Here is a 22,761-nt window from a genome sequence, read left to right as displayed (position 1 = left end):
CTACCAGTATACCGAGACTATTCTTGGATTAATGGTCCAGGAGACCATGTGCTGCCCAAAGTAGTACCCTAAAGTTGAATTTGTCAGCGGTACTGTTATTCTATACCCACTGTGTGCCATAAAGGCATATACACTGAACTGACACTTAGAGACACCTGCTCTTCCATGAATGCAGTGTCCTTATATGGAGATTAGACACATCCCTAAAGTGCATCATAAAATCAAGTCGGCAAGTTTAATGTGATCACTTTGTTTGAATCTACATTAGAGTGGGGGAAATGAAGCGCTCCGAGTGACTTCCAATGAGGCCTGGTCATTGATGCTAGACTAGATGGGGCCAGGATTTCAAAAACTGGCAACCTTGTGAGGTTTTCTCTTATTGAGAATGGTTGGATCTGACAAAAGGGATCCATTGGCTGTAAACGATTTATCGATGGAAGATGGCAAGAATCGATCTGACACGCAGGTAGTAGGCAGTCAAGTAAATTGCAGCCACATAAAATGTTGTTACTCCAACTGTGTTCAAATGCACAACTCGCTAACCTGCTCCTTCGTGCAGATGGGCTATAACAGCAGTCAGCCAGCTCGAGTGCCATTGCCATATAAGAAACAGAAATATATGACCTCCAGTGGGCAAAAAAAGCACAAAAATTGGATCCCAGAGAAGTGAAACCTGGCCTGGTCAGATATATGCAGATATCTGTGTCACTATGCTGATGGATCGATCAGAATTTGGCACAAGCAGCAAGAATAATTAAAGTCCTCCTGTCAAGTGTCAAAACTTTGGGTTAGTGGAGGTGGAGTAATGGTTTGGGGAATGTTGTCTTAGCACAACTGGGTCCTCATACCGGTGGATGGAGGCCAGCCCCTTCAAAGAGGACCTGGCACCTTTCCTGACATGCCTGTTTTAAATCTATTCTTCATAAAATAAGTTATGGGGCATCTTTTAGAATTAACCGTTGCGTCGTGCCCATGTTATTCCTCCACGTAATAGATGAATAAATTGAGGATTGGGTTTCACCATTTGGGTGATGTGTCCCTACACAGTCTGACAATCAGCGCTCACAGTGCCAGACAGCAGACACACATACCTTCTGTCAAGTAAGTCCAAGAAGAACAATAGGAGCAGTTCATGCCAAAAGATGCTCCAGAATGGTTATTTCATAGGAATTACATCTACTAAAACAGGAGAGGTGACGGGTCCTCTTCAAATAGCTATACAGTATTCGGGATATTTTAAGCCAACATTGAGGGTCTGTGTTCTTATATATAACTGATTTCATTTGATTGGACGGCTTCATCTAGATCGTGTGATCAGGGTTCGGTGGAAGCCAAACAGTCTCTGGGCTTAGGTGCTGAGGCAAAGTGAGAATGCCAAAGTCCATAACTCTAAGTTGTCCAAGATTTTTACCTGCTAAAGCTGCACGATGACACAATCAAAAATTGGTACAGCTTTTAGGGTATCAGATGGGTCATATCCACTTCGGACTTCTTACTGCAAATCCACAGGTTTCATGCGTATTTAACTATTTGCATTGAAAATGGTTACAACACATACAGCGAAAGTGTTTTAGATGTTGCAGCTGCAATCCCAAAGAAACCCCCTCAGGCCGGGCTGCAGTGTTGGTTAAGAGTTTTTTCCAGGCAAAAACTATTGATGACCTATCCTCAGGATAAGTCATGAATAGTTAATCACCAGGAACCCACCACATGGGGATCCCCGGGGATCATCTGGCCCATTGTCAGTGCAGCAGGTCAGACATGGTCCAGTCATAGGACTCGGGAGAGAAAATAGCCTAGCTGGCTCCACTCGCAATGAAATGAATGGGAGCTGAGGCAGCTATTATACTTCCGGCACTTCCGCCTGTGACACTGGGGACGGATGCATAAGTGTAATAACCGCTTACGCTCTCATTGATCTCAATGGGAATGAAGCCAGCAAGGCCATTTCCTCTCCCGACTCCTATGTCACGCAGGGTCATGTGATCACAGGAGATCTCGTGCAGCGAGTCCTCAGCGATTTACCATTAATGACGTATCCTGAGGATAGGTCATCAATACTTTTTGCCTGGAAAACCCCTTTAATTTGGTTGAGAGAAATGCATCATGCTATAAATTTGCATACAATAATGCAAGTCTTGAAAAAAATCAGGACACACAAAATGTAAACCTTACATTTATTAAAAGGCACCAGCACCCATTATATATATATAAAACAGATGAAAGTACAATATTAAAAAATCATAAGTAAATATTGTTTGTTTTTTTTACAATTGTTGCTACAAAAGACAATGGATATGTACACCTAATATCATATATACACATTGTTCTTGTCCCAGTACCAAAAGCAGGGCATTAAATTATTGCTATGAAGGTCACCTGTTTTCCGTAATTAGTTTTTAAGCTAAAAGTCAGTAGTTTCCTTTCCCCCCCCCCCCCATCTATGATAAATTTGTGGTATTACAGTGTAGGTTTTCCTCATTAAAAAATAAAAAAATGGTAAAAATATATAAAGTTCATATAAATTGTAAAAATCTGTATAAAAAGTTCATGTGCTTCTCACTCCACCTCTTCCTCTGGTTTGGGACTTCCTTGGAGCACAGATGTAATTTTGTCTTGTAGAAGAGCTGCCAGTTTTTTTGTGGTCTTCTTCAGGAAGGCGCTGCCGGGGTGAGTGTTGTAAACGTGCAAATATAAGTCCTCCTGGGAGGGTCCAGTATAGCCGCATTCTTCACACACAAAGAGCTTGTCTCTCCTCTGCTTATACGCATAGCCCTGCTGCACCCCGTGAATTTTCTTCAGATGCGATTCCAAGGAGCAGCGCTGAGTAAATGCTTTGTTGCAGATGTCGCATTTATACGGACGTATACCTGTAAGGAAAATTTAAAATAAAATGGTTAATAATTGCATAAAGGGTATTTGTCATCTGAAAATGACCTATTGTATAGAATTATGTTCTTTTTAAGGTTTGATTTCCCATTTTTGTTAAAAAAAAAAAAATCTGGAAGTCTTGCCGTTTTCACACTGACCACTGAGCCTAACAGACCAACACTTCCTGTTCTGCAGAGAAAAATTTTCAGCAGTCATCACATTTATCATCACAACCAGAATTAAAATGAAAGGCGACACCTCTATCTAGGTAATACAGGATCCAGTAGGTTATGGTCACAGCTCACCTCCTCCTCCTCCCTGTACAACAATTTCAAATCATAGCATGCCTAGAACACGCTTCCATAGAAGTAAATATGTCCCCTCCTGTCCATTGTGTCTATAGCTCACGAGGTTGCTGAAAATCATACCTCTTAAAGGGGATTTGTTATTAGGACAAAACAATGTCCTTCAGTTGGGCCTTGTGTAAAATAAAAAAAAGGAGAGTATATTCACTGGGACGCAGTTGACAGTCGCCACCGGTATTCGGCAGTGACTTCTGGGTAGTCGGACGGCAGAAGCACGTGGTCCTGCCAAAAGTTTGGGGCATGTGCCACTAAGGCCTCTGATTGGCTGCAACAGTCACATGCTTCTGCTGTCGGACTAACCAGAAGTCACTGTAAAATACTGTCAGTGACTGTAAGCTGTGTCTCAGGACTCCAGAAGAGGCGAGTATATACTCGTTTTTTATTTTACGCAGGGCCCAGCTAAGGGATGGGGTTCCATCCTAGTGGCAAAGCCCCATTAGGCTGGGTTCACACAGGGCGGATTTGCCGCGTGGAATTCAGCCGCGGCAAAACCGCCCGCGGCCGCTAATCTCGGGATTAGCCAGCCATGTGGACGAGATTTCTCAGAAATCTCGTCCACACGGGACGGTCAATCCGCTGCGGTAAGTCCGGCTGAAACCGCGGCTGCGGCGGCCGCAGCCGCGGTTTCAAAAGATGCAGCATGTCTGTTTATTGTTTACTTTCGTCGTGGCCGTGCTCTCCTCTATGGGAGCGCCGGCCGCAACGGAAAAGCGAGCGGCCAAGCTGCTTCAAAGCCGCCGCAGCTTTCTCCGCGGCGGTTCTCCCGGAGTAAATCTCGCGGTTTTTGCTGCGGCCAAACCGCGGGATTTCCGGCGGGAATACGCCCTGTGCGAACCCAGCCTTAATGCTGTTAACTGCTGCAGCTCAGACAAGGCAACAGCCTCCATAAGCTTGCATGGAAAATAAAAATGGAAAATCTTTCACCATCTGCTTTTTATTAGTAAAAACAATGTAGGGAATATATTCTCTTTATTATAACATGGCACCACAAATCTATAATCATTTTTAATACACTGACATGCCAAAAGTCATGGGATAGCAGTATATAAATTGATTATGATGCGTTGTTGGCTCAGGTGACAGTTTGGGAATGCCCACAGCTGTATAAGTTCTGAGGTGTTACCTTGTGTGTGAGGTTGAACACTGGTCAGCATGCTCATGGTAAGGCGATGTGAATTATTAAAGTTTGTACGAGGTGCGATAATACAGTAAGCTGCCAGACGAATTAGATACTCCATTTCCAAAGATTTGTGGATATGTAACATTCCTTGATCCACAAAAATCATGTGTGTATCGGAAATATATCATAGAAGGCACTACCACCTGGGGTGCTTAATGATTGCAACCAACGTCTGATTAGATTTGTCCGTGTGAACAGAAATCACATCCAAAGCAGGAGGTCCCACATGTATATCCTGCAGATCAGTGCAGCATTATTTAGCTTCCATGGGATATGGGAGCACAGGACCCCCCAGAGTGCCTCTGTTGACACCACAGTGCCTCAGCTGGGCTTGTGCGGTTGCTTACTGGACCACAGAGGTCTAGCAAAATGAAACGTGGTCCGATGAGTTACGGTACCAATTGTTTCAGACTAATAGTAGGGTTCGTGTGCGGAGCAGACACTATGAAGCCATGGACCCCAGTTGTCAGGAAGGCACTGTGCAGGCTGGTGGTGGTTTCATATTGGGGTGGGTTGTGTTCTCATGACATGGGTTGGGTCCACCTAAACACATCATTGACCTATGGCAGCTATGTTTCACTGCTTGGTGACCATTTGCAGCCCTTAATGGACTTAATGTACCCTTACAATGATGGGATATTCCAGAAGGATAGTTCACTGTGCCATCGGGCCCAAGTTCAGAATTGGTTCGAGGAGTATTCTGAACAGTTCTTATGAACGGTCTGACCTGCATGTTCGCCTGACATGAGCCCAATCAAGCATTTATTGGATGAGGCGGAGAGGTCCACCAGAGATCCTGCACCTACAAGTATCACAGAGCTGTGGTACGGATCAACTTCCCTCCAGACGTCTTCCATCTACTTGTGGAATCGATGCCATGTTGAGTTGCTGCACTGCGCTGGCTAGAGGGAGTCCTCCATAATATTAGTTCCTGTCAATGACTTTTGGCATGCCAGTGTATATCAGTATCACCTTTATCTTCTAGGGTATTTTTTGCCTTGAAGTCGGTTCATCCCCTCCCCCTGCAATTTATTAGAAACCAAGAATCTAGGTGCAGTCTATTGATCCCCGTCAGGCTGTGACTCATGGGTTCCACTGCTGACTAATTGAATAGGCCACATTTGGGGAAAATCAGCTAAATTACTCACTGACTTGTCTGAACTGTGTTTAGAGGAGTGATTCACTTAACCAAATCCTTTGCCCTCTACCAAGTTCTAAAAGCTTGTAAAATATAGTTTTTCAGGTCAGCCCAAGAGCCACAACATTTTTATTTATTGTTGTATGAAGGCTTGTTTATTGTGGGACTAGTTATATATTTTTAATGCTAATATTTAATTTACTGCCGTGTTTCCCTGAAAATAAGACTGTGTCTTATATTAATTTTTGTTCAATAAGGTTTAACTTTTTTACATGAATAGCTGCCTGGATGCTATTTAAAGTGACCTTTTTAATTAACTGTTAGCAGGGCTTAATTTTGGAGTAGGGCTTATATTTCAAGCATCCTCAAAAAGCCTGAAAAATCATGCTATGTCTTATTTTCAGGGAAACAGGGTATGTACTGTACTGAAAACCTTTTAAGTGGCGTGAATTGAAACAAAGACAAAAACACAATTGCACTTCATTTTTCCCTATTTTAAGAACGTTGGTATTTGTAGATGTAAAAAAAGTGCATGGTTTCAATTGCACTACATTGAATCGACCATCGGTCTTGGGCATGTCCAATGAAAACAATGTACATGAATCATAATTTTATCTTCTGGGTGGAGAATGAACTGCACCTATTAACTTAATGACTGATATCACACACATATAATATGGTGCTTTCCTGTTATCTGGGATTATAGTACAAGGCGATAAAAAAAAAAAAAAAAGGTGCAAAAGTAAAAATGACTTATTCTTAGGGCTCCTATCCACTTGCGTTTTTTAATATGTCAATGGGACTTCCTAATGTTAAAAATGAATCAGGAGTTTGTTCTTCGCGATTTTTGCGAGAATCACATGAAAAGTTAAAAAAACTCTTCAAGTATTTAATGTACCTTGTAGGTCAGGGGTACTCTGCCATCAGGTGAAGGTCTATCAGGGTCAGGTAATGAGGGGTAAAAATAACCAGCGGCTCCTGTTCTCAAGATCACTAAGAGTCCAGCGCAGGAGGAGGAGTGAAGCTACGCTACAGAGTCAGGTCCTGTCAGTATGACCAGCCATCACACTTGAAAGGATTTAGTTGAGGGGAAAAGGGACCTGGCAGCGGTTCTTTGTTCTGGTCTGGACAACAGAGGTCCGGACAGTTGGAGGCTGAGGTCCACATTCAGACCCCAGTCTACCTGTGGAGTACCTCTGTTATAGATGCTTAATGTGGGCTCCCTTGGCGACACGGCAGATGTCAAATCAATAGTCCGGTTCTGCCCATGTGTGTCCCGGCATATTCTCTGCTATCGATTTCACTGCAGATGTGTTGTGTTGGGTCATCTAATGCCACCAATGGCGCCCGTGTTGAACATTTGTAAGGTGCATTACAAACGTGAAGAGTTCTATCTTTTCAGGTCATTCTGGATGTTGTATGAAGAATTTAGATTTACTTTTGCACCATTCTTTTAGTATCACCCTGTACAGTATGACATAATCAAAGCGGGTTCTTTCAAAGGCCGGTTTCACATCGGTGATCCGGATTCCATATGCGGGAGCCTGCAGTGGAATCCGGCTATGACCCTGGCTGGCAACTACGCATGCCTTCGCTTTTCTGTATTGCTGATGACCGCGGACGCTCTCTGTTGGTCATGCACACTACAGATTTTTTTAAATATTTGTTTTATTCCGCACGATGCAAGGTGATGACAATTGCGGCTGGACCGTGGGTCATACTGCTTCCATTGACTTCAATGGAAGCTGTCCGTAAGGATTACGTAGAAAAATAGAACATGCTGAGATTTTAAATCCGCTCATGGAAATCACAATCGCTACCTGTTCATCTGTTTGTATATGCAAATGCTCTATTTTTTGATGGGTGCGGAATACCGTGGATTGTCCTCACGGTAATGATCGTGGATTCCGCAATTGAAATCCGGTCATGTGAGGCCGGCAAAGTCAGAGTAAGTAATGCACATCTTACAAGGCAAGGATGGTGCTCCCTCTGATTGTAACCCCGTAATGTCCAACTAGGTTTTTTTCCCCCCCACAAAAAAATAGAAAATTAGAAGTGTTCACAAAACTGTCTCAATTTAAAGTATTCATCACATTAGACAATCCGTACTGGTTAGAAGGATACCGTGACAATATGCTGATCACAAAGCGACTCCCAGCGATCAGCTGTAATTTGTGAAGTAGTAAGTGTTCAGTTTCCCTATAGCGCCACCACAGGAAAAAAGTAGTATTACATGGTATCTATTCAAATCAATAGGTTCTCTGTGTAATGCAGCACACGATGGGTCCTCCAGAACAGTTTTTGTAACTGTTCTCCACTCTGGTCAAGATAGGAGGATCCTGAACAGAGGACCCCTGCCCTCTATTATCTCACAATTTCTTAATGGGGTATATGAAAATGGATTTTCTAAACCAGACAACAGCTTTAAACGTAATTTATATCAAGGTCACAGTGAAAAAGTGCTATGAAAACACCAATGATATGCATTTGTAGTTTCAAAGCCCCACTATCTCTGTGTAAATGGAGATTCATAATCCCCCATCGTCTGACATAACAGCTGAGTGGTGCAATATTCTGTAGGCAAACACCTCAAGTGTTTGGTTAGGAAGTCATTCACTTTGCATTGTGGTTGGGTTGTAGGAAGTGTTCCTAGTGCAGCTTCTAGAAAAAGCTTTCAGTCTAGTTTTTATATGTAATTAATAATGCCGTTTCCCCCATTGATGTCCAAACCTTAACTTCACAAAAGCCTAAGGGGCCGTTCTGCACCCAAAATTCACATATGAAATCCAACAAAAATTTGTTATTCTACACTGCTTTAAGAAGAGAATGAGTCCACGTGGAGTCAGCATGGCACCTGCAGCCATAGGAATCCTGTATGCAACCACCGCACAGTCTGCCGTGTGCATTAGACCCTAGTTCAATTCATTTATTAGTTGTTTTTTTTACACGTTTTCCTATGGTGACCTGCAGAGGGCAGCAGACACAGTAAAGTAAAGCACGCGTACCTGTATGAGTCCTCACGTGTCTTTTCAGATCGAACGTATCATTGAATCCTTTACCGCAGAATGTACAGAGGTGTCTTTTAACCTGGTTATGACACTTGAGGTGCCGATTGAGCATGCGCTGCAAACGGAAGCCTTTAGCACAGATGTCACAGCTATAAATTTCTTCGCTGAGTGTCCCATTGGTGACCTAAGAAAATGAATGATACATCTCACGGTTAGAACAAATACACCCAGAGAGACACAACATGGCACATGTATCAACATTAGCGTGTGCGAGGTTTGAGGCATATTCTTCACAGAGTAAATACCTCCACAACTACGTAGAAGCTTTAGGCCAGGTCTGACCTGTTCTACATGTTTCTACTCTGACAAGTCAAAATACCATCTTTAGACTTTGATAAATATGAAGCGTTAGCAGCGCTAAACACCCATGTTCATGTAAAAAAAATATATATTTTTTGGAAAGTCTTCGGTGCTCTTAAAGGGGTGTTTTTTTCCAATCCAGGACATGGCTTTCTCTTTCTGCTGCTCTCAGGGCCCTTCTTCCAAGATGACCACACCAGTTCTCTATCTACCCTCATTGTACACTCTGTACTGGTTGTACATAAGTAGTCTGAGATACTACATGTAGCTCTGATTGGCCAGCGTTGCTCACATGTGCAGCACTGGCCAATTAGAAAGCAGCATGAAGTATTTCAGATCACCAATTCAGAGTGAGTGTGCCTCAAAGGAACAATGCCACCATCAAAGGCCGAAGAGTGTCCAGGAACCAGCAGATCCAGGGGAGAAAGCTGCAAAGGGGTAGCTGCAGGTAATATTACTCTGTACCCCCTCCAGGCCTTGGTCAAAGTTTGCATCTGACTAGAGCGTCACTTTCTTGAAAACTGGATTTCCTAATTATTGTCCCTTTATTCTGACAGACGTTAGCATTAAATGTACCCTATTAGAACGGGTGGGGCCAGTATGATGTCCATATGCATAACGATTGTTTTTATGCAACCACCATACCGGAAATGCTGCAGATTTTAAACAGTGAAATTGGCTGTTTTGAAATTATCTTTTGGCGCTCCCTCGAAACAACTCACCCATTGTTTTTAATGGAATGTTAAAAGACATCGCATGGCACTCACATGCTGTACGATGTTCAAGTGAGTACGAAGCGATGTTTCCCATTGAAATCAGTGGAAACACATGACGCACGTAAAACTCGCATCGGAGGATCGCAATTTCATCAAAGTGATAAGATATTTTTTTTTTTAAGGTAAAACACCTCACTTTGGCATGAAAAATGCACGTTGGCAAGTGCGATATCAGGCAGAGTTGCTCGGCTTGATATTGGGCTCGCCCATGTGAATGCAGCCTTAAGCCTCATTCAGTCGAGTTTCATTTTAGCGCAGTATAGGTGTGTGAAAAAAATTGCGCCTATACTGTGCTAAAAATCACCTGAACAGGCAGCTGCTCCAGGAGGAGAGAGAGAAGAAGCCCCGTAGGGCTTCGTGATTTTCCCATAGCAGGGAGATAGAGAGCGGGGCTATGGGGGATTAACCCATAGCCCCGCTCTCTCTCTCCCGCTGCTATGGGTTAATCCGCCATAGCCCCGCTCTCTCTCTCCCGCTGCTATGGGTTAATCCGCCATAGCCCCGCTCTCTCTCACTTTTATGTGCACATAAACCGTAGGATGTCTGGGATGTTTACACGCTGCAAAAATCAGGAAGCAACGTTCGTATGATCATTGGTCCAGGTAAGAGAGCTTTAAGACCTTTCTCTATCTTGATGGAGCTATTGAAAGTCACTTCCTGCAGGCACAGCTACATGTTCTCTCTTCATGTCCCATCTGACGCTCGCTCTCCACCCATTACATTAGTGACCTGCGGCCAAGCTGATACAATCTGACCAGCCTTCTGCTATAATCTAGTATTACGTCACTGGTTGTTCATGTGCACACGTTTTCTCATCAGTGACTGATTAGGGTACATTTACACAGGCCAATTATCAGGCATGAACATTGCTTTTCCCGATATTCCACCCATTGAATTGGCAAAAGATCAACTGAAAAGTAGGCAAACTTTCGTTCCTTGCCTGATCTACTCATTTATGCAAATATAAAAATGCTTGCTCTAAGTCCTCATGTCCACGGGCGGATTTGATTTACGGACGATCCGCAATTCCAGCCGCCCTTAGGGAGACATGGGCGTCTGCAGCTAAATTAAAGCATGCGGATTTGATTTGTGGACCTTCTGGTTTGGAAAACAAATCACAGCATGCTCCATTTTGCTGCGGGTCCCGCACGGACGGGTTCTATTGTAGCACGCCCGCAGAGAAGAAAATGAAGACCCAGACGGGTTAGTAGAGAACCCGAGTTGTCCTGTGACACAGGCAGGGGCGGATTCCACTACGGGTTCCAGCATGTGGAATCCGTTCCGCCCATGGACATGAAGCATAAATAGGCCCTAAGATCACAATGCATCAATGAACCTATCTATGGTTTCCATCCGGAGGTTCCATCTACAATACCAAATACAGCATTCTGACAAAATTATAGGCTGTCACTACTGAAACGGAGATCAAAGTTGCAAACTTTGGTCGCCGTTTTAGTAGGTTTTCGTTCATTGACAGCATTTTTGCAGGACAGGATAGCATAGTCTACTACACTATCCTATTTCCAAAATTAACTGAAATGAATGGACATCTTGACAAGCGGAGTTCAAAGGTCGCAACTTTGGTCTCCATTTCACCAGCTAAGGTCTATGGTTCCATTTGAAGTTTTGGTGATTAAGGCGGAGACCAGACTCGAAGACCAAAACAAGGTGTGAATGCACCTTGACTTGTACTTTATTAATTTTCACTTCTTGCTCACACCGAGTTCAGGAGTCCACTGGGCGGTCTTATCAGTGATTGACAGCTATCTCCTCTGTATGCACTGACTAGGACCACCCACTGGACCCCTAAGACTCAAATGGGCAGGGATGTAACTATAATACAAGTTAGAATTAGTATCTTCCCACAAAACTGTAATAATCTGTTCAGCATCTCCTGGGTGGCACAGTAATACACAGCACATTACCAAGAGTGGTTTTTTTATGCGTTTTTACATGAAAGGTTCACTTGAGGATGTATTCATCCATGCGAGTTCTGTCTGATTGCAAGAAGGACAAAACTTGTAATGTAAAGAACCCATTACTTTTAATGAGTTAATTTATAGGAGTGATTTTTCTTGCAGTCAGAGATAGAAAAATTGTGATTCTTGTTCAAAAATAGCTGCCATGGCAGTAAATGCAAAAAAATTTAAACCACATTGCACTTGCATGCCATGCCACGCCATTGCGATGCACTTTTTTACCGTTCTAACTATTGGAATCGCATGCATTTTTTTTTAAATGCACGTATATCGACGCAAATTGTTAATTTTCAATGTCAAACGCATAATAAATGCCTGGAAAAGAAAAGGAAATCGCTGCTAAATGAGCGTGATTTTCACTGATCTACACTACACTTGCCCGTGTGAATACACCCTTAAGGTAGACAGAAACCCCCTCTTATCTCAGGTCAGATTTCAACCTCCCTGATCCAATCCCCCCCATAATAGGCAGTGCTGTCGTCTTCACAAGTGCGTATCTCCATATTGAAAAAAAATATATATATTCAGCAGCGCTGAGCAAATGTTTACTGAGCTGTCGGGGCTGACGGGTTTGTTTGGCCAACAGCTATCTTTTGTCTCTGTCCCGCTATAGATTCCTTAGTTCAGCGATTTTGTTAATATCATTGATTGCTGAGGAAATAACAAGAAGCCTCACTGGGAGGCGCAGACCATACGATACTTCCTTGTAATTTATCTGTAATTAGAAAGAAAACTTCGTCTGTCACTGATCAAAGACCCCGACGCAAAACTACAATCCAAAGCAATTCCCCTAAGGACATGTGCCCACTCAGATGTGACCGCCAACCAACCGCACCTTGTATAATACAGCCGCATCATTGTGCTCTTCAGTCCCAGGCCTCTGTCACACAAGCGTTATTTCACAGGCGCGTCACAAAAAAAATAAATAAATTGCGTCCATTAGAACCAATAATTTCCTATGGTTTCTTTCAGACAAACGATTTTTGGATGCGTCAAAAAGCACCGCAAAAATTGGGATATAAGCGTGTTATTTCAACAGCGAAATTTCTTGCACTAAAAGGTAGGACATGTCCTATCTTTAGACGGACCAACGCAGGAGGCTCCATAGACTCCAATGGGAGCCATCCGAAAAAGGGAAGGGGAGGGAGTATAGCAGTGGCGAGCGCTGCTTAACACTGACAGGTGCCTCTGGTTGAGGCATTTAAAAGCCTTCTGCCAACCGAGGGATTTCGGGGCTGAGGCGTTTTTTCACAGTCACCAACCGTTTGATAAAATCGTGAAAAATTGCTGTGACTTGATCACAGCTGTTTTTCGTTCATCCTATTTTCGGCAGAGTTTGTCACAATTTTTTAGTGCAGCTCGTATGAACTAGCCCTAAGTTGCTTTTAGCTATGATCATTTGGTCTAAACGCGCTAACGAACAATAGTTTTCGCTCATCATTCATTTTCTGCAGGCATAAAAATAATCGCTGGCTCGTCTGCCTATCGTACGGTTTAAACAGCGCTCATTCGGTCCTTCTGAGTCACTTATACAGTGAATGCGAACGATTGAACGATTTCTCGTTTAAACGAGCCAACATTGTATCTGCTGTATAAACGGGATGCACGAGTGTAAATGAGCTAGCGGTGACATCACTCGCTCAAACGAAAATCGATTTGTCTAAAAGAACCCTTATCCAAAAGCTACAACTGCGTATTATATGTTAAAAATTGCATATAAAAGGGGTATTCTTCAAGGCCCGAGATGAGAAAACCCGGCAGCTCTCTTCTGACTTGTAGTCGGAAAGAACTATGTGCTTAGTGCAGTGCTGTTTCTGTAGCTCCCATTGAAGTTAATAGGAGCTATGAAAACGGTGGAGTACACTGCGCCATTTTCATAGCTCTCGTTCAGTTTAGTAAGATCTACGGAAGCAGTGGTGCAATAAGCGCTTGGTTCGTTCTATAGGCTCCGGGCCAGGTCGCCAGTAGCCATAGCAGTGGTTGACCATCGTGCTTATGAAAACCTGAGATGAGAACGCCCCTTTAACGTATCATTACCTGTAAAAGCACTAGCCATAATTAAAGAACTAATACCAATTACCCGCGGTTTGTACATTTAAATCCAAAAAGTATTTTCAATTTTTTTTTTTTTACGAATTATTAGTCCAGTTTCCCATATACAGAACTCTACACTGAGGCAGAAAGTAGCACAAATTATGGCGGAAACCTACTCTAGCTATTTGTATGGCGCATAGAACATATGAATAAACGTGCTCCACATATTAGGCGCGGGGATGATATTACGACTGGCATATGAAGCGTCAGTCTTAATAAATCTCCCCCAGTGTGTTCCCTGTTGGCCTACAGCAAACCTCTTCATGCTGGAGTTTTTGCTGCAAAAATGCCAAAATCATGTTTGGTGCAATTTTTTTTAAAGACCTGTAGAGAATCTCAAGATAAAAATTCCATACCATGCTGCACTCTTAAAAGCAGAGTCAGGAATGGAGTGCATTTCATATCTCTCTATAGACTATACCATCATATATTGCCATTGCGCACTCACTTTTCCTGCGCGCAACACTTGATTTTAACAGCCCATTGCTTTGCATTGGTTCACTCACATCTGTGGGCGTTTTTTTGCACATAAAAGTCACGGCATGTACTATGTTGGCACGCATAAACGTGAAGATAGAGTATAGGGATAGACTTGGCGCGGCACGCCATCACTCATGTTTGTGTGAGCCCAGCCTAAAGGTTTCTGTTTGTTATTATTGAAGATGATGAATCGTCATTCTTTACTTCCAGCGGATAAACAAAGTGCATTTACATTGGCCATAACGTGCCACGCGGTGTATGCATTTATCCACTAACTACTGCGGTTTTGCACACATACGTACCTCTGTGTCCATCACATGGCCAAGACAGATTTTTTTAACTACTGAAAGTGAACAATGAAGTTTCCTATTAGAGGACTGCAAACGAAAACCTTGAAAGCCATAAATATAAGCTTGCATCCACTACATGATATCGGCAAAGTAGAAGATTGCTGCTGTTGAAAATCTGCATTGGTGCACATGACGCTTCCCATCTACCTGATCCCTCAACAACTGTCAAGTATCCAAGAAAATATTTTATACAGTCCCTGTACAACTAATGGAACATTTCCATTGGTCGATTGGTCCAGTATCTTCCGGATTGCTAATAAAACATTATTGCATATTATAGCTGAACGGACCCCCATCACTAGTGGGGTCCGACCGTTGCTGTATGGTTCCAGCACTTTCCAGTTTTCTTTGTTGCTCCTAGGATGAACAGCAGAAAAGGTTCACACTAGTGTTTTTTCGAGTGGAATGGAAAACAGAAATCCGAGGTGAAATGGAAACTGCTTACATCCATTTTTCAGCATGGTGGCGCCTCTTCAATGGATGTGGCTCAGTGGTTAGCACTGTTGCCTTGCCTTGCTGGGGTCCTAGGTTCAAATCTCATCAAGGACAACATCAACTTTGATAAACTCCATACAGCCATCATTCTTGGTCAGATTTGAAACTACAACTTTGGCACTGCAAGGCAGCAGTGCCAACAACTGAGCCACCACACTTGTTTTTTCATTGCCAGAGAAAAAGAGAAAAAAGACTAAACACAAAGAACATAAAAACTGATAGAGCCATCACCCTTGGTCGGATTGGAACCTACAACTCCAGCACCGCAAGGCAGCTGTGTTAAGGACTGGGCCACCATGCTTCAAACGAAAGAGAATAAACACAGTGCAAACATACAGCTTCCATGTAAATGTTGTCTATGGTCAGACGTGAACTAAGGACCCCAGTGTTACAAAATGTGGTGGCTCAGTCCTCTGTACTGCTAGGCTAGATTCACACAGGCATATATCGGCCGTGTTTATGCGAGGGCTGCATAGAATCCTACGGGAGCCTATGACAGTTGCCGGAAAAGGGAGGTAGGAGGGAATTTAGCAGCGTGACTGTTTGCAATGGGAGGGGACGTCCTGGCTGCGACAAGGGGCGGGAGCTTAGCACACTAGCTCCCGCCCACTTCCCTTGCAGAGAGCCGGCGAGGGGGAGGGAAAGGGGAGAACAGTTTAGCAGAGCTAAACTGTCTTTCCCCACCCAACAGCATTGCGAGCTCGGCATATATGCGCCGGGCTCTGGCTGTCTGAATGGGCGCACAAACGTTAGCATTGTGCGCCCGTTCATGTGTTTTTACTGCGCTGGCGGATGCACATAAAAACACCAACGGCCATGTGCATAAGCCCTTACCTTGCAGTGCTGGAGTTGTAGGTTTCAATCTTACCAGGGGTGATGCCTCTATTGGCTTTTTATGTTGTTGTGTTTATTTTTTTGGCTTTTCTATTTCTCCAGCAATGAAAGACCAAGCATGGTGGCTCAGTTGTTAGCACTGCTACCTTGCAGTGCTAGAGTTGCAGGTTCAAATCTGACCAACGGCCCATAATGAGATTTGAACCTAGGACCCTATCATTGCAAGACTGCAGTGCTAATCACTGAGCCATATTTACTGAAAAGCTGCTCCTGCCACAGACACCCAACCCCTCCTCTCCCCCTACCACCACCAAAAAATAAATTGAAATATCTTCCATCCATTGAGTACAATGCAATAAAGATCCATCTGTATTCCGTTTCCAAATAAGGGAGATGGAATAATACCTCCACAGTGCCACCTATTAGACTCTTTATACAAGTCTTGTTACAATGACTGGGAATTAAAAGCAAAGACAGACTCCATGTACAGACAGCTGTTTCAGGGTATTTGCCCATCAGCAGTGTACAGTAGGAGTCTAGCTTTGCTAGGAAGAAATCTGCACTTTTGATCCACTAGCAGAGGAGACTCAAGAGACCATGGCCATTAAGGCCCCTCTGGGTAATACCGTATTTTCCGGACTATAAGGCGCACCGGATTATGAGGCGCACTTTCTATGAGCGCATTATAAGCAATCTTGTTTCATATATAAGGCGCACTGGATTATAAGGCGCAGCACATTAGTGCTGTGCAGGGGCCGGAGAGGCTTCTATCAAGCCTGATAGAAGCCTGTCCGGTCAGATCGCGGTTGCTAGGCAGCCAGGGGCCTTCTGAAAGGCCCTAGGGCTGTCTATGCAGAGCGCCTAGCAAGTCGTGCGCTAGATGGGCACTCTGCATAGACAGCCCTGGGGCCTTTCAGGAGGTCCCCGGCTGCCTAGCAACCGCACAGCGTCCCGCGATCTCATCGTGGGACGCTGTACGGGCCCCCTGAACATTGGTTGCAGGCTGTTCTTACAGCGGGCACCCGGCGGCAGCAGTTCTGATGAGCCGCGCCGCTCGTTAGAACTGTTAACACTTTAAATACCGCTGTCAGAGCGGTATTTAAAGTGTTAACAGTTCTGACAAGCGGCGCGGCTCGTCGGAACTGCTGCCGCCGGGTGCCCGCTGTAAGAACAGCCGGCACCCGACGTTGTATGGAGCAGGATCCACCCGCGATCCCGCTCCATACTACTACTTGTTTGACTTGCGAACAAAACGGACTTGCGAACGGGCTCCCGGAACGGAACCTGTTCGCAAGTCGGGGAGCACCTGTACTGTAAAAACCCAAGTGAAGAATAAATTCATAGGCGCACGGGGGGGGGGGGGGGGAGGAGCATGGTGTGTGCTGTGGTATGCCGCCCACGATAGAGGTAAAGGATCCTGTATGAACCCCTTTCTTTACTGTCGGGTTCATATATAAGGCGCACCGGATTATAAGGCGCACTTTCTATTTCTGAGAAATTCTCAGCATTTTATGTGCGCCTTATAGTCCGGAAAATACGGTAACCCTGAGGAGCATAAATGGCCTTTTGAGTCTCCTCACTCACCGTCTAGGTGCTCTACCTAAGGAGAAAACATAGCGTTTCTATTCCATTACTGAATCTGCACTTTTGATCCAGTGTAAAAAAAAAAAAAAAAAGAATGGATACGGAAAATACAAAAATACAACTGAGGACCTTCCGCTTCAATACATTTCTATGGGCTTGAAAATGTGAAGGTTTTCTTCCCGCTTTGCTGTTCCCACCACGGATCAGCACAACGGGAAAGCAAAAAACATTAGCGTTTAAAGTCCCTAAAAGACATGCATGAAGTGCTCCGCATCCCGTCAATGTGGCATCATCTTGCAAACACAGCAATAGAAGTACGATCTCCCCTCCACCCCAAAATTTAGTGTTTGCAAATTAGTTTCAAACTTTAAAAAAAAAAATAAAGTTTCCCACAAACAAGGCAACAATACAAATGATTGTAGATCATGAATCCCTGGCCTGTCTAATAAATCTTAAGCACTGCATGGGTGCTTTCACACAAGTGAATCGGCACCTAAAGACGCAGAAATTTCTGCATGGAAATCCGCATGTATACATGTAGGTTATGGAGCGGAAACGTGCAGCAGCAGATTAAGCGGCGTCTTTAGGTGCGAATGGCAGGCATTTTCTGATCATATGAAAGAACCCTATATCCTACTGCAGTTAACTGGTTAACTGCAATCTATTGCTGCCTGTTATCAGACACAAGTCTTTGCCTAGGACTCAATGCAGTCGTAATGATAGTCCAAAAAAATCTAACCGTGGTCGCAGCGACCCCCAATGCGCACTACGACACCATTCACATCAATGGCAGTGCGATGTGCTACACTACGCAGCTGTTTTGGTCGCACAGCACATGTTGCAGCCCAAAATCTCCATGTAGCCCTAGTTTTACTCCTTAGGATTGCACAAGCCCTTCCACCCATAATTACTACTTTATGTCACATATCTCACAATGCAAACATGCCCGAATATGAGAATTTTCAGATATTGATTTACAGTAAATATCTAGTTAATTCTAAATGTCTTGCTTTGGATACAAAGAGGACGGCGAATATTCTCGCAGTCTGCTTTTACATAGTTAAAAATACCTTAATTTTGGTTCTGACGGATGACTTCTTGAGATCCAGAGCTTGTTCCTCAGCATTCTCTTTACTACTTCCTTTTGCTGCAGGGGACGGCTCGTCTTCACATTGGTCAGCACTGCTGGGGGTGGTCTGACTCCCATTATAGAGGCTGGAGTCACTGCTGCCCCTCTCAGGACTGTCCCCTACAGGGTCTCCATTGCTGCTGCTGTTACTCAGGCTGTCTTCAGTCTCATACTTGAAGATGCAGTCAATGCTGTCTGGAGACAAACACAAGGGTGGATGTGAGCAGATAGCATCACCTGGAGGGTTCTGGGCAAAGTGTGGCTTTTTTTTTTTTTTTCCGAAAGTTAAATGAAAGGCAAATATGTAAAGCTGATCCCTTTTCCCCAGAGCAACAATCACTAAAAAGGGAGGAGGTGAGGGAGGAGGAGGCGGCAGGTGAGGGCTGCACTGTTTGTACTCAGGGTGTAGTCACAATGTAAGTCTCTCATTAACAAGTCAATGGCATAAAGCAAACACATAGGAGCTGCAGTGATGGCACGGACTTTCCGTTAGATTGCGAGAGAAGAAAGACAAACATAGAGCAGATAAGAGCTAAACTCAGTCTATGAGCCCCCCAATCTCAACCAAAGCCCCCCTCAGCCTTGGACCAGTCATTCCCTGCAGCCTTGAATTGCTCCCATTGTCCCAAAGACAAACACTAGAAGATCACCCAGCATGGCATCTGCGCCACTTGTGCAAACAGCTCAGGTCCTGGAAACTTCACAATGGAGCTCACACAGGTCCAACACGAGTGTATATAGTCACATATACAATAGAGTGGGATTTAAAAGATGACCACCTGCCAAGTATTTGTATGAAGTGTATGAACATGACAGAGGAAGAAAGAATGGATAGACATATTATTATAAGTATTTATGAAGGAGGGCTATGTATGAAGGCTGTATAGAGGAGATCGATACTTATATGGGAGCAGCGGGATGTATATGAAAAGTATGTATGAAGGCAGTATAAACTAAAGGTTGTTGAGATTTGAGAGATATGTATGAAAGCTCTATGTATGAAGGCTGTATGGATTAGAGAGGTATGTATAAGAGGTGTATGTAAAAGAAGGTTGTATATATGAAGGTTTCACAAACTAGAGAGATATGTCAATGAATAGTTATGTCTGAAGACAGTATGGATTAGAGAAATATGATAGATGTGCAGAGAGGTATGTATATGAAAAGTATATGAAGACTGTGGATTAGAGAAGTGTATGAAGGCAGTATAGATTAGAGATGTATATATAAGAGAAGTAGAGGTATGAAAATGTTTGAAAACTGTATAGATTAGAGGGGTATGTATATGAGAGGTGTATGTATGCTAGCATGGTTTAGACAAGTATGTGCAAGGGAGGTGCACGTATGAAGGCTGTACAGAATAGAGGGGTATATAATATATAAGAAATGTAGAAGTAAAATTACATCAGCATGGATTAGACAAATATGTATAAGTGATGTGATAGGCATATGAGAAGTGTATGTATGAAGGCTGTATGGATTAGAGAGGCATGTATATATGAAAACTGTGCAGATTAGAGAAGTGTATGAAGCTATACAGAGTAGAGGATATAATTATATATAGGAGTGTATAAGAGAGAGAGAGGTTTGTAAAATAGCATGGATTGTTAGATGGGTGTGTAGAAGAAATGTATGTATGAAGGCTATACAGATGAGGGAAGTATGTACGAAAGGTGTATGTATGATAGCAGCATGGCTTGAACAGCTATTTGAAGAGACGTGGTAGGTATATGAGAAGTATCTGTATGAAAACTCTGGATTAGAGAGGTATGTATATATAAATATTGCAGAGATTAGAGAAGTGTGTGAAGGCAGCCTGGATTAGAGGTGTATGAAGAATGACCCCATTATAGGGGTAGTTATAACAGAGCTAAATATATCAGAGGTGCATGTATGAAAACTGCACAGATTAGAGGCATATGTATATGACCTGTATGAAGGCAGTATGGATTAGAGAAGTGTGAGTGTATATAGATGGAGTATAAAGAAAGTAAATTTATAAATCTAGGAATTGCAATGTGTCCATGAAGAGGGTCTATGTATGATAGCAGAATGGATTAGACAGGTATGTATAATGGAGGTGTATGTATGAAGGCTATGCAGATTAGAGATGTATAGGAGGTGTATGTATGATAGCAGAATGGATTAGACAGGTATGTATAATGGAGGTGTATGTATGAAGGCTATGCAGATTAGAGATGTATAGGAGGGGCACGTATATAAGAGGTGTATGTATGATAGCAGAATGGATTAGACAGGTATGTATAAGGGAGGTGTATGTATGAAGCCAAGCAGATTAGAGATGTATAGGAGGTGTATGTATGATAACAGAATGAATTAGACAGGTATGTATAAGGGAGGTGTATGTATGAAGGCTATGCAGATTAGAGATGTATAGGAGGGGCACGTATATAAGAGGTGTATGTATGATAGCAGAATGGATTAGACAGGTATGTATAAGGGAGGTGTATGTATGAAGGCTATGCAGATTAGAGATGTATAGGAGGGGCAAGTATATAAGAGGTGTATGTATGATAGCAGAATGGATTAGACAGGTATGTATAAGGGAGGTGTATGTATGAAGGCTATGCAGATTAGAGATGTATAGGAGGGGCAAGTATATAAGAGGTGTATGTATGAAGTCTGTACAGATTAGGGGGATATGTATATGATTTGTATGAAGGCAGTAGGATGAGAGAAGTGTATGGGAGTACATATAGAAGAGCATAAAAGAAGTAAGTTTATAAATGCAGGAATTATAACAATGTGTCCATGAAGAGGGTGGGTGTATATGGGGTGTATATATATGAGGACTATGTATATGAGGGGTACATATGGGGTGTCTTCTGTCCCTCTCTCCCTCACCTGGGATGTAGGTGTCCGCTCTCTCCTCGTCGGGCTGCTCGTCCCAGCTGCGGAGCACCGGCGGCGGGGTCCTCCTCTTCACCAGGAAGGCTCTGGGCATGGTGATCGGGTGATCCCTGGAGAGATCTAGCAGGAGGGCACGTCTCACCTCCACCTGGCAGTGCCGGACTCCCCTCTCTGGCGGCGCTCAGGTGTCCTCCGTTACCTGCATCCACTCTCCAAAAACTTCCGAGAAAAGGGAGCAATAGCGAACCGCACCAGGAACTGCGGCAGTGCGCATGCGTGCTGCAAATATAACGGTGTCAACAAAGTGCTTACCTGTCCGACCGGTTGGAGCAGCTCAGTCCCTGCCCTTCCTCATGGAGCGGCCGCCGAGTGTCTGCAGGAATGTAACAAAGCCCCACAGCCCATTCATCCTGCAGACACTGGGATTACCTGCGGTGGGCTGCACTAGTAGGAGAGGGGCAGGTGAGGAAGGCTTCTGAAGAGTGGCTAGAAGGAGTGTGGAAGTGGCTACTAGTCTATTCAATGTAACATTATGTAATCATGTTATAGACAATCATACACTATAAGTAATGGCAGTAAGAAGAGACTTCTGTCTACAACCTTCTGTGTCCTCATCATGTACCATAGACACTGCCATCAAATCACCCATTAGTGCCACTTGGCGTCAGGTAGGTTCTGTTCCCGATGCTGTTGAAGGGCACACAGGGTTCTGGTAGATTATACCAACCAAATACAACATAACAGAAACACCACAGATCCCAGCAAGGCCAACGACTATGAAAGGCTTGGTCACATCAGCGTTTTTGTTTTCATAGAATGGTAGAGTTGGAAGGGAACTCCAGGGTCATCGGGTCCAACCCCCTGCTCAGTACAGGATTTACTAAATCATCCCGGACAGATGTCTGTCCAGCCTCTGTTTGAACACTTCCATTGAAGGAGAACTCACCACCTTCCATGGCAACCTGTTCCACTCATTGATCACACTCAGGCCTCTTAGACACAAGCGTTTTATTGTGGCTATTGTGCCGCAACAAAACACTGTCTGTAAATCGTTACCATTTAAAGCATTGCATTTCAATGCATCTGTTCAGACGTGTAAAACTGTCCGGCTGGAAAAGCTAGAACATATGGTGCACATTCCAGTCAGCTGCTTTCACACACAGCCAGGAAAAGATAGGACTTGTCCCATCTTTTGCGTGAATACGCCGGCCATTCCCATAGACTCCTATGGAAGCCACCAGAAAAGG

The 22,761-nt window shown here is 43.7% G+C and overlaps 1 protein-coding gene across 1 annotated transcript; it reads right to left on the bottom strand.

The window, feature by feature from the left end:
* Positions 1–2,432: 2,432 nt before the first annotated feature.
* On the bottom strand, positions 2,433–21,777 carry OVOL2 (ovo like zinc finger 2). The gene is made up of 4 exons (XM_066595779.1): positions 21,509–21,777; positions 18,585–18,838; positions 8,560–8,746; positions 2,433–2,870 (listed from the first exon to the last, which is right to left on the bottom strand). Exons 1-4 carry the CDS (start codon positions 21,606–21,608, stop codon positions 2,560–2,562), a joined length of 852 nt encoding a protein of 283 aa, XP_066451876.1. The 5' UTR covers positions 21,609–21,777; the 3' UTR covers positions 2,433–2,559.
* Between the last annotated feature and the right edge of the window lie 984 nt (positions 21,778–22,761).

This window comes from Eleutherodactylus coqui, chromosome 3, assembly GCF_035609145.1.
Source record: "Eleutherodactylus coqui strain aEleCoq1 chromosome 3, aEleCoq1.hap1, whole genome shotgun sequence".
NCBI lineage: Eukaryota > Metazoa > Chordata > Amphibia > Anura > Eleutherodactylidae > Eleutherodactylus > Eleutherodactylus coqui.
Note: the sequence above shows the minus strand (reverse complement) of the source record. Positions and strands in the feature narration are given on the sequence as shown.

Coding starts and splice junctions, on each gene's coding strand:
- OVOL2 (XM_066595779.1), bottom strand. CDS start 21,608: ATGCCCAGAGCCTTCCTGGTGAAGAGGAGGACCCCGCCGCCGGTGCTC. Junction 18,839..21,508: donor AGCGGACACCTACATCCCAG/GTGAGGGAGAGA, acceptor GTTTGTCTCCAG/ACAGCATTGACTGCATCTTC. Junction 8,747..18,584: donor CCGTCAGAACCAAAATTAAG/GTATTTTTAACT, acceptor TCATTTTCTTAG/GTCACCAATGGGACACTCAG.